The 13,574-nt window shown below is 38.1% G+C and overlaps 1 protein-coding gene across 1 annotated transcript in view; it reads right to left on the bottom strand.

The window, feature by feature from the left end:
• Nucleotides 1-13,574, bottom strand: part of LOC308434941 (uncharacterized protein C12orf42) — a gene marked incomplete at both ends in the record, with an annotated part of 139,787 nt that overhangs the window by 50,047 nt on the left and 76,166 nt on the right. The window contains one exon of the mRNA XM_080935386.1: nt 13,102-13,213. Within this exon, the coding sequence (XP_080791512.1) occupies nt 13,102-13,213 (112 nt within the window). The remainder of the gene's footprint in view (nt 1-13,101; nt 13,214-13,574) is intronic.

A 13,574-nucleotide genomic window follows, 5' to 3' on the forward strand; every position in this document is an offset into this window, starting at 1 on the left:
TTTGCTCTAGAATTTCAGTGTGGCCTCCTGGGGCACTCCTACAGAAAGCATGTTTCTATGTTCATGGTCCTCACCAGGATGAACATCCCTCAACAGACTCTATGTGCCCAGACCCTCAGGGGTAACAATCCCGTCAAGTCTCTTAGAATGTTAAGATTTATCTTAGCACTGCCGCAGGTTAGACCCAAGACTAGTTCAAGAAAAGATTCAAACTCTCTCTCTCTCTCTCTCTCTCTATATATATATATATATATATATGTGTGTGTGTGTGTGTGTGTGTGTGTGTGTGTGTGTGTGTGTATGTGTGTGTGTGTGTGTATGTATATATATATATATATATATATATATATATATATAAAACCTAACATGCACTGTCATATTCTAAGTCTTTTATTTTGTTATAGAACATTTATTCTGCAACTTTATTGTAATGAATTGCATCTCTTTGGCAAAAATAAACTTTATAAACATTTTAATTGTCAGAGATTAGATTAAAAAAACTAAACGGTTGTAAGTTGTTTCTGCTATAAGCAAGGCAGGCAACTAAGTGGATCACTGTGGCTGGTCATTTATTGGCAGTTAAACTCGAGTTTTTATGCTACATCAGAAAAGAGAAAACAATTTAATAACAAATTTCTTTAATCAAAAGGTATTCTTATACTTTAAAAATAAGTAATAGTTACAATGACTTGGCAATTATTTTGTACACTATATGATGACAACATACTACTTTAAAATTAAGCACTGCTTAATAAAAAAAGTACAACTTTGAAAACAAGTTTGAAAATGACACTGGCAGTTAGATGCAAAGAATAGTCTTGAAAAATGTCAGGTATAACAAAATATTCTGCTTTGCCTTGCAATAAATATTTGATTACATCATTAACACATTGGAGTAAAGTTTAATCAAAACGTAAACATCTCAAAATAATAGCAGAACCCTCCCCGATATATATGTAAACCATAAAGCTTCACAAGTTGCTTACATGTTTTCAAAGGGCGTTAAACTGCTGTTCACCTGAGACAGGGGCCTGAACTGCTAAAAAGGCGTCCAGTCTACAAGGCACAAGTGTTCCCTCAACTCCTGCTCTAACTTCGAACTGTGCTAACGTGCATTTAACTGACCATCTAGTATGAACCTGTTATACAATGCCTCCGAAAGCAGTGACAACACATGCCAAACTTTACAGGGTACAAAGCAGAAGTCGGGCTGGCTATGAGAACAAAAAAAGGCTCCAAGGAAAGCAAAAAACCAACTATTTTAGGAATATATTGCACAAATTTCGAAGACATATTCAAGAAACACTGATTCTCTTGGCGATGTTGAAAATATACTTAATAGTGCTAAGCCACAGCTTTCATTAGGTATCCATTAAAAAATGGAATTGGTTCCAATAAAAGTCTAATTTTGATGTTAAGACAAGCAGAAGGCAGGAAGAATGTACCGGTAGTTACAGGATCAACTAAGGAGAAACAAGAAACAAGGAGCAACTTGATGGCCAGCCCCGCCCAGGCCTCACAGACCCCGCCCAGGCCTCACAGACCCTGCCCAGGGCTGGCCTTAGAACTAATAGTCCTTAGAACTGAATGCTCTAAAGCATTGGTGTGGCAAATTCCAGACACCCAGAAGGACCCAGAGAAAGTTTACCATTGGAAAGGCAGTATGAATATCTAGTCATCCTCCGGAGGTGTAAATTCTTCCTTCTTCCTAAAATCAAAGTCCCAGAGAAACCTTACACTGCCCTTGAAGAGACATTTATTAAAAATGAGTTGCTGTCTTGGTCTGTTTCTATTGTTACAACTGACAAGTGCAGATCGGGTAATTTATTTCAAAGATTTAGTCAAGTATGAGATTTAAATGAAATAGGTATATGTCAAGGGCAGAGCAGAGTTAATTTTAATTGTAATATTTTAAGTTAATATTTAATTTTCAATAAATATTATCTAACATTATTATTGCTTTCACTTAACCTTCAATATTAAAAAAACTTGCAGTCCGCCAGTTACAGCATAAAGACACTGCTTAGTGTGAACTATTTTCAATAGTTTTCATTGGCAAACTATTAGCTGCAACTATGTTTTGTTATTGATATCATATAGAATAACAAATTTATTTCATCTTATAAAGCATATTCTTGGAGCAGATACACCATGGTATATATTTAAATATTGCTTGCATTTTCAAACACTACCTGTTATGTTCTGTTAAACAAACTAGTTCATTTGACATTTGTGAAAAAGAGATGACTTTAATATAATGTGATTGAATTGAAAACTGCTTTTCTCATATGTACTTTTTCTCACTAGGTTAATATGTGAACCACCTCTTAGAGAAATATCTCAAGACATAGGCTCAGGCAAAGGTTTTTCTGAAATAATACCACGAATTCACCAAAGCTTCTGCACAAAGAAACAGACAATCACATTCTTCTAGAGCCTACAGCAGACAGGATAAGAGAAAAGGCTTTATATCTTGTTACATGCCTGGATCAAGATTAATAGCCAGAACATATAAAGAACTCATAACACCTAAACAGCAAGTGGACAAATGAAATAGAAAAGTTTCAGAAGTACAGTTGGCCAGGAAAATTATGAAAATGTGCAATGTCCTTAGAATCACAGATTCTAATGCAAATTAAAGCTTCATTATGATTCCCTCTCAACCCATAAGAATGGTTATAATTAAGAAAATAATTAATAATAAAAAGGCAAGTGCAGAGAAAGGAAGCTTTATATACTGCGGGCAGGAGTATAAATTGGTCTAGCCAGTATGCAAAGCAGTCTGAAAGTTCCTCATAAAAACTAAAGCTAGAACTAGTGTATGACCCAATCTACCACTCCCAGATATGTACTGAAGGACTCTAAGAAAACATATCACAGAGACAACATGTACCCATGTTCACTGCAAAAGTATTCGTTAGAGTCAAGTGATAAGATCAAAGTAGAAACCCATCCGAAAGTGAATGGAGAAGAATGTGTACAGGCATAATAGTGTTTTATTCAGCCACAAATAAGAATGAAATTTCCATCAATCTCTGGAAAGTGGTTGAAACCAGAGACACCCCATTAATTTAAATAGGTTAGATAATTATATATTGTAATACTAAAATTAACGAGATATTGGAGGAAAAAAAAGAAGAGGGGTCATGGTTTAGCAGTAATCTATTTGTAGGTTGAGTTCACAGGAAGTGAAATGTCCTGGTTAACTGCTTTTCAGCTTGACCCAGTTCTGAATGACTTGAAGGAGTCTCAAGGGAGGAATCCTGAGATCAGAGTGGCTTGTGGCCATACCTATGGGGAGTGGTCTTGATGAATGATTGATGTGGGAGGGTCCACCCTACTATGGGTGGGGCCACCTCTGGGTGATCTCCGACTCTGGCTTTCTTGATGATGGACTATATATAAGCTTTAAGAGGAAATATAATACAATATGATACGTGACAACACACCCTTTGTTTCCAAATTAGTTTTTCTCAGCAACAGTTTTATTACAGAAATGGAAAACAAGAGCAGATATATTGAAGCTGGTGTGGGAAGCATGTTTTGAGCCAACCAGTGAGGGTGATGGGAACTGAACTCTGGTCTTCTTCAGAAACAGTAAGGGCTGGTAACCACTAAGATATTTCTCCAGAGCCTCTGGAGGTTTCTTAAGAATAAAACTTTCAATCCTAGTAGAAGGAGTAGACATTTAAGAGAAATTACATTAGCTATAGAAAATTTTACAGTGGATGAATGGATTGATGTTGTGCCTTGTTCTTAAAACATGTTATATGCCACTTTTCAGATCTACACTAGTGGACACTTAGCAGAGCTCCCTCCATACTAGATCTTTCTTTACTGAGAAAAAATTTTACTCTGCTTGCTTTACTGCTTGAAAAGTTTAATAGGAGTGTGCCTGCCTATCCCCTCAAGACAGACGGCAAAAGAACCTCATACTGAGATGCCAACATGGCCCCAAATGCAATGCCCTGGGTGAGGCTGCACATCATCACACTGTTGCTCTTGGCTTGTGTGGTTGTTGCATTATGCTTATAGAACTTGACCTGTTACTATTGATCTTGACCTCTAAGACAGCTCAAAATTGAGGAACTACACCTTTAGACAAAGGGGGAAAGAAAAATGTGAGTAATGCATGGAATTAATTGTCACTGTAATTAATCGGGGAAAGACAATAAAGTCTTACAAAAGGTAAAAAAGAAAAAAGAAGTCAGATGCAAACTACTACATATTTGATCTTACTTGTTCCCAGAATCTTTATAGATCCACAAGTATACACACACATACACATATATATATACATATTCACATATATACACATATACATATATACACATATACATATACACATGTATACATAAATACATATATACATACATACATATATACATGTGTGTGCATACATACATATGTGCATATGCACATATGTGTACATATACATATATGTATATATACATATATGCATATACATATACACATATATATTATACTTCCAAATATTTATGCTTCCAAAGTTTAGGTGCTTGAATCCTTTATGTATTTTCTTATTTTTAGCCCCTCAGAAAGCTTTAAGCATATACTGTACTTTTTTATCAATAGCCATTCACCTTTTTAACAGTACCAGTAGTTTTGGTAAGACTCTCACTATCTTTGCAGTATTTCTAGTTGCAAGTGTTAGGAGTGATCAGCCCCCAGCCTGGCTTTTCTCACCGAGGTGTGTGCTTCTTCAGAACATAGGCTTCCTCAAAGGCTCTGTTACCAAAGAATTATCTAATGCACAACTGTAGGTGGAGATGACATTTCAGAGAACCAATCACAGAAATAACAGGTTCCTGAAGGGAACCGGAGCCTCTCCCTGTCATCAAACCCAGTTTACAAATGAATGTGAAGTGACTAACCCTGGAAGCTGTGTGAACTTTTTCTCCCCCTGGATAGCAGCTGTTCTCTCATTTTCTAACCATCTTTTGCTTCATGCTTTCTTCACTACCAATTTGAAAAGAAGGCTGAAATGAAAAACTATCTGCCTGGAACCTCATTTCTTTAAAAGGGGGATAGTGTATTAGGAAACATGAATGTGCTGGCTTGGTTTAATTTTATATAATTTTCAGAGACGCTGTCAGCTGATCGTAAGCAAGCAGGCTATAGGCCAGTAGCAGGGAAGCGTCAAACCTAAGTTGCCTCAACTCTAACCCAGTGAGACACAGACTATACCTGGGACTCATTATTTAATCACAAAGGAATTGGAAGGATTAATAACTTCCCCCAGAGAGTTCCTGTGAGGATTAAAACAATAGGACATAACTAAGTTCAGTGGGTGTTAGTCCTACTATTGTTTAATTAGACACAGTGTAACTGATGTTTTCCCAGGGAATACAAAGGTGTGAGTCAAGGTGAACACACCTCGCCACGCCACTACCCACCTTTGCTCATGGCACCAGCCTTTCTTTCAGCCTCAGCTCTTATTTGCAACATAAAGAACTACCATGTGCTACTCCTCACTCTGCAAAAGGGCACAGGACATAAGCCCCAGAAGATGTCCTAAACTGTCTGCGAGTCCTAAAGGTTAGTTCCCATGCAGGCAGGAATAAGAGTGCCTGGGAGATTCAGAAAATCCACCTTCCAGAAGGGTTGACCAGCAGGCCAACTGCCATGCTACTCACAAAATGCCGTTCCTTCTGTTCCCATGGAGTTTCACAGAATTCAAAAACGGAGGTGGGGGCGGGGGAATGAGCACAAAGGCTCAGAGGCAGGAGTGAGCAAAGGCCGCTGTGTTATTTAATCCATGTGATTAATCCAGCATGCTAAGGAAGACTGCAGAATCAAAAAACCTCCATGGGTTTGATCCACACGGATTAGAAAACATTTCTGATTCCTTTCACTTGCCTGTGCCTCCTTTGCTTTGTGCTCCAGTCTCATTCTTCAGAGTCTTGAGGCACAGAGAGAAGAGGGCATTCACAGAGGACCCTGCAGCACAATGTGATGAACGTCCGTCTGCCCTCCCTTTCTGGGACACACTTCCTGGATTTCCCAAGAACTAAGCCCTGGATTTTTATTTGCATCATTTTCCCCCTAAAGCTGTTCCCCAGATGTATATGACCGTCAACCCATGAGAAGTAGCTTCGACCATGAGGTAGGGTGTCCAATCCTCCCCCAGCTCCTTTGCAAGAAAAGTGGAGACTAGAGTAGAGACCTGTTTCAGATCCGGATGGGAGCCACCCCTTGAGCTGAGATTTCTCAGTTGTGCCAAAGAAAGAACCAGTAATCCTTAGAGAAAGACAGGGAGGCAGCAAGAGATGTACTGTCATGCTGGACTACCTTCTAACTGTTGGGAATGATTCTGGTGTATGTGCAAACTGGGGGGGGGGGGGGGGGCACGAAATGATGAGCTAAACTCTATATTCTCTGGGAGAGCAAAGTGGTCTTAGCAGAGGGTTTGCCAAAATTTGTGAAACTATTGTAGAGAATTCAGCTGAGCCTGTTGTCAGCACTACATTGACAGAATAGTGACTCTGGCAAACAAAAAACAACAAAATAACCTTCCCCAAACCTGTACAGATACATGGGTCAAGCTCAGATCTGAGCTCTAGAAAGAATGAGGGCTCCAAATAACAAGTTCCCAACTCTTCTCCTCAATTTCCTCTCCTTGTCTTCCCCTTCTCTCCACACTCTGGTTCCTTACCCTACTGTACAGACAGAGATCAACATCTGGAACAGTAAGTATCTCTCAGGTGACATTCTGTGATCACCAGATCAACATCAATTGATAGAGTTAATCAGAAAGCTGGACATTTGGGGGATCTTCTTTCAGAATAACTTTATACGCTACACTATATAACTATGTAACACTATACTCTATACATTATCCATCTATTTCTGGCAGCTTGATATAGAGAAAGCACTTACTATGCACTATTGAACTGTCTCATAGGAATTGATCTCAGCCGGTAACCATGGCCTTTAGATGAATTCCCCATCTCCCTTACTGAAGACACTCACCCTGATGCATTTATGTGGCAGCAGCTGGAATGTGTAAATGTTGATGAGTACATGGTCTATGGAGGAATGAGCTGATAGGCTTGTCATATCGATCTCTGAAGAGTGTGGTTTGTGCTCACGTGTTCATGTCTGTGTGTGTGTGTGCACGCATTTTCATACTCTGCTACCACCATGTATATATCTGTTTGTACATGTCTGAAGGTAAAAGAAGCAGAGAAAATGAGCAGCGGGGAGCCATAAATTTTGATTGGCCATTAATTACCTTCTCTGGAAAAAAAATATTTCTACAACATTCTGCAGTCTAACCATCCAGGCTGACTGAAGGATGTTTTGTAAATGGGTGCCAGGTCAACTCTTTTTCCTCTTGTTCTCAAACAGAGGAGGCTTTAGAAGAAACAAAGCAACTTGCACAGGGTCACATAGATAATAGTTAAGCTAAGCCTGTGCGGCCAATGGCTGCATCTCCTCTTTATTCTCAAGGTGTCAGCTGTCCAGACCGACTTTCATGTGCTACAAACTATTCTTACCAACACAACGACACCTCCCAACAACTAAACAAATGTGTATTTCTGTCAGAGCCCTTACTTGCCCTGTATGACACTAGCTATCCTTTTCTTCCTTTTGAAATTCATGACCACGTTTGAATGTTAACAACTATTGCACATTTAATAAGGTCTAGTTACTGTCCCAAGAACTTCACCTATACCATGACACTTAACACAATAAAATAAAGGAATCGGATATACTAGGATCTCCATTTTGCATTAGGAAAATTGAAGTATAAAGAAGTTGGGTAACTCGTCCATGGTCACACACCTAGTCAGTGGTTGACAAGGAATTCAGACTCAATAGTCTCAGTCCAAGAAGGGTAGTTGTAACTGCAGAATGTCTCCTTAGCTTCTGGCCTCTCCCTGCTTTTCTGAGCCATGGGCCCCCACAGCTTCTCCCACTTCCTGCTCTTGGAATGCTTCTATGGTCCTAGTCCCAATTCTTACATCTTCGTATCTTCTCCTTTCTCATCATTTCATACATTCCCCTTAGTCCATCATCAGGAGCTGACACTGATGGTAATGGATTCACCTTGAACAGAAATTCCGTCTCTCCTGTGCACAAATTTCTATTATTCTGTTTCAATGGCCAGCCTGGCTATGCACCATATTTGCTTCACTAGTCTTTGAGAAGTACAGCCCTGCCGGGTAAGTATGGTGGCACATGCTTATAATTCCAGCACTGGGGAGGCAGAGACAAATAGACACCTGGGGTTTGATGTCCAACTAGCCCCACCCACACAGTAAGCTCCAGGTTAACAAGAGACCCTGTCACAGAAAACAAGGTGGACATTGCTAAAAGTTGATAGCTGTGGTGGAACTTTAACCTCTACATACACACAAACACACACACACACACACACACACACACACACACACACACTTAAATAGTCAACTAATGAAAAATAATTAAATAGATAAATCACACAAAAAATTTAACTAATCTCTAAGTGCACGTGTAGGTGTGCTTGCACATGTGAACACAATGATTCTGAGAGTTAACAGCTCTTCATCATCTTAGCCAAGACTGGAGACTTTATGACAAACACCCTGGCAACTCTAATGATGGGCAGATTTGTCAGTCACTTTCATATCTACTCCTAGCTGGATTGACAACCTCATGTTTCTTACCATTTACCTGGTAAATGCTAAGCACACCACATGCATTCATTCCAGGACAATGGGAAGGGTCCCAACAGTGACAGGATGCCTCAAGACAAACCACATTTAAATTATCTTCCTCTATGGTACCTTCTAGAGTCCCATTAGTCAAAACTAGTAGAGTAGTTAAGCTGGGAGTCAACATGAGGAGAAAGACTTCTTGTTGATGTGAGGAAGGAACAGAATGGAAAAATGCATTCCAAAGGTGAATTATCAAGAAGTCTATGAAGTTTCTGCAGCTATTTTTACAATCTTTGTGGCTGTTTGCCTAGTCTAGTCCTGAAAAGAAGAGAAACTGGGAAGGGATGTGGTAATTAAATAGAATTATTTAAGCAGCAACACCTGGGAGGAGCCATCTCACTGATAAGAACAACTAATCATCACATAGCAACCCAACCCTGAGACCAAGTCTATGGATGTGGAATATAATTACATCTGTGAGAACATGGAGTATTAATTGCCTTATTCTTTCTTTTCTTTTAAAGATTTATTTATTTTATGTATATGAGTACACTGTCAGTATCTTCAGACACACCAGAAGAGGGCATCAGATCCCATTACAGATGATTGTGAGTCACCATGTGGTTGCTGGGATTTGAACTCAGGAGCTCTGGAAGAGCAGTCAGTGCTCTTAACCACTGAGCCATCTCTCCAGCCCTACTTGACTCTTTCTTAGTCTCTATAACTGGTCCATCACCTCACTTCCAGTCTCTCACACCATCATCTCTCTAGTACCTAGGGCACTTTTTCTCTAACCATCCTGCTCTCTGGTTCGTTTTTGCTACAGTTTTGTACAGAAACCACAAATCTCTAAATGTAGGTGGGAAGGGGAATAGAGATTTCAATGCCCTCACAGAATATAGGACAAAACCTAAAGTTCTTCCTTGTGACTGACAGATGATGTCAGCACTAGTTTTCATCTTAATTTACACAACACTTTTCTTTCTCCAGAATGAGTGTTGATTTTTCTAAACCCCATATATTAAGTAATTCCAACTCTTCTGCATTCCCTGGATTCCATTAGTTAATCATTTTTGGAGGGTTTTTTTTTTTTTTGTTTGTTTGTTTGCTTGCTTGCTTGCTTTTCTTTATCTTTCATTTTTGAAAATTTGTATAGAAGCTGTCTCAATATGAGATTTACTGAAGTAAAATTTACAGAGCATATAATTTATTAACTAACATCCAGCTATAAGTCTGACCATACATGCATATCTGTAATCATTAACACAATTAAGGTCTAAACTAACATTCCAGTTGCATCAACAAAGCCTCTCTGATAACCGGATAAACCTTGGTACATCCATACAATAGCCTATTACTCAACACAAATCCATAGATCGGAAGTACATTAGACAATATTAAGGAAGAACTACATATGAAATGATTCTGTTGATATGAGAACCTGAAAATGAGAAGACTATGCAGATATTAAATGCCTGTCTCCCATCGGACTCTGAGGTTGGGAAAGGTCTGATGACAAAGGGTCAGAAGAAAATCCACCTATTGTTTTTATTCATAGCTTTCTCATTATTTATTATCTAGTGTAACCTGGATAATTTACTTTCCCACTTATCAGTGTTTACCTTACTTAAAAGGTCAATTTTAAGAGGACAGGAATCTTACCTGTCCAACTCATGTCTGTATTTCCAAAAACAAACCTGATGGCAGTTACCTGAAGGCTGTTGAATCATCCTTTATTGAGTAAACTGATGGGTCTGTAAACATCCCCACACCAGCCCTCTATCTCAGCCTTAGTATTTAATCCACAATCATGAACACCACCTCCTCCACATTGACTCTGGCTCTTTGTCTCCTCTAATTTCATAAACATACCATTCCTTTTCGTCTTGTTTCTTGACGACTGTCAACAACCTCAGGAACAGTTTTCATGCCTCCAAGCTTGCCTTTTGATCTGTCTTTAACTGTTACTGGAGACAACTAGCTTCCCATTCCCTGTCAGCCAACCTCTCTATAGATCTTTCTTCTTTCAAGTGTCCAGCTCAGATCTCATTCCCCATACAACACCCAGAAACAAAATGCTATTCATTTGTCCTAAGGGCTACATAAAACCAAATAAGTGTCTCAGGCCTTAGAGTCCTTGATAACTAACTACCCCTCCAGCCACTGCTGACCCATAGACATAGGTTAACTGAAGACTTTGGGTCATCAAATGTTAAGATGTATATTAAAGCACTTAGAGCTATCAGTGGAAGGGACATCATTTTAAGCATGGATTTTCTTCAAACAGCTACAGCTGTAACCTCAGCTCTGAAGATTCCCGTATACTGAATTTTAAATTCTTACTTTTTTTCCCAGATAGATAGGTGGCTATTTTTAGTCTTCCACTGTACTTTGAAAAGAATTAAGTATTTACTTTTATTAAGTTTCATCAATTGCCTGAAACTAAGTGACTAAATACCTAGCAGTCTTTGTATGACATTAACAAGAGTGAGATAGATCAGAACCCAATTTATTATGTGCTACCACAGGGTTGAAATATGAGACACATACTACCATTGTCTTCTAGAGTCCAAAGGAGACCAGTTCCTGGACTTCTTTTCCATGGCCACTAAAACTTAAGGTTGCCCATATCCCATATCTAAAAATACATAATACTTATAAGTAGCCTACAGGACCTTCAACACAGTTTAAATGATCTCTGGATTACCACAATACATGATGATAATGTATATGCCATAGAAATACTTGTTGTACCATATCATTTAATATAATAACAAGATTAAAACATCTGCATATGTTTCAGGGTAGAGGTACTTATCATAGGCACAAATACATTTTGAGCTTCAGCTAGTTGAATCTACCAATATAAAGCCCTGGATAGATAGTTCATCAATGATACACAATCCAGGACATTGAAATTTTTATAAAACCAACAAAACCTTTCAACAGACCTGATATCCAGAAATATTCAAGAAACTAATAAAGAACCAGCCTGTCTCCATCTTAGATGTAGAAACCATCTTAGAGTAAAGACAAAATAGGTTCATTCCTGTTGATGATTAAACCTCTGTTTCTCAAGGATTGTGCTATGTCCCACCTATAACCTTAAGTAAAATTGGTTCTGTACCACCTGTTCCAGGTAAGGCATTATGTCTGTTTCAAAAGATTATATCTCATCTCAGACTATCTTATTTTGATTACCAATTGTGATTATCTTCTTTTGACCACCTTTGATATTCTCCTTCTTTAACTTCATTTTCCTCCATTTGGAAACCCTCTACTCCTGAGCCCTATAAAAGCCTTGCCTTCCTCACATCCAGCACTAACCTCTCAAATCCTGCTTTAAGAGGAGTCAGACCACAGACATGAATGAAAAAGCTTGTTTTAATTAATGCTTTCATTCATTAATTTGGCCATGATGATTTGGGTCCTTGGTCTTTCTCCTCCCATCTTTGGTAGTAACACTATATGAGTATATTGCATAAGTAAATAAATAAATGAAAAGTTTTAAAATTAATAACACAGCACACAAAGCACAACCATTATCTACTTCATTGATTGTTGTAAAATTATTGCTTTTTCTTAGATAACAAATTGGTCATATAATTCATCTCCCTTTTAAGTCAGGAAAATACTCCTCAAAATAGAGTTTATTAATAGTCTCAAGTTGCTGTAATGGTTCATAATGAAAGAACATGACAGATAAAAATACAACTATACATCACATTGGTTTCATTTTAAAAAATTAAATTCTTACAAAATTTTACCTACCATCAACATAGTTTGGAAAACCATCCTTTCCCCTCACCTTCCTTTCCTTTTTGTTCTGGTAAACTTTCCACAGTGACCCATCGAACATTTTTTTTCAGGTCCTTAAGACCAAAATTTGGTAAATCAAAATCATCAGACAATATGTGAAGACACAAATATAGGAAGAAATAAGGCCTTACTTTTTGTTTGCTTTATTTTTGTTATTGAAACTGGGCCTCACTATACAGCCCTGGGTGGTCTAGCACTCATTTTATAGGGCAAATTAGACTCAAACTCAGAGATCCACCTGCCTCTGCCTCAAGGTTTTATCTTTCATATTTTTATTTTATATTTTGTTTTATATGTGTTTTTTATATTTTATGTATTATCTCTAAAAATAACACATGCCTCTGGCTACAATGTGTTACCCTTTCTGAAAAATGAAAGCAACAATTAAATAAAGCCAGTAATACTCATGGGACAAAACCATAATAATATCCATGAGCCATGGACCCAACCAAGCCATGAGCCAATGTCCCCCAGGTTTTGAAAATTTCATAAACCAATAAAGTACCTCTTTCATTGCCATGTTTGAACATAGCTAAGGCATGGAAAACCTTATGGTTTTGCATATGTATTCTATAGTTTCTTAGGAATCCGTGGTATTTCTTAGGTTTGTTGAATTTACCTGGATATGGCAGAAAATGCAAATTGTCCGTTTTATGTGATGTGGAAAATTTCTTCATGTGAGTAAGAAATCGGGAGCATGGCAAAGCTGTGGTTTTACAACGAGGGATAGGCTGTGAGATAAAAGAGAAAATTAAACCAAACAACATTAGCTTTGTGACTCCAGATATAAGGCAGGCCATCTACAACTCTTACTACACAAAATAAGTGACCTTGTGATTCATGTACACTAAATGATACACATACATATAGACACATAGATATGCATATATACACACATACATACACACAAACGCATATACATACACTTTGACTCTTTATTCTTTAAGAGTTACAATACTGAAAACAATTGACTCTAGATATCCACAGTGCACACACACATACACACATACACACATGCATGCACATACATATAGATATGCATACATACACTCACAGACACATACAGATATATAGACAGACAGAAACACAGAT

The sequence above is a fragment of the Micromys minutus genome (genome assembly GCF_963924665.1).
Source record: "Micromys minutus genome assembly, chromosome: 22".
NCBI classification, from domain to species: Eukaryota; Metazoa; Chordata; class Mammalia; order Rodentia; family Muridae; genus Micromys; species Micromys minutus.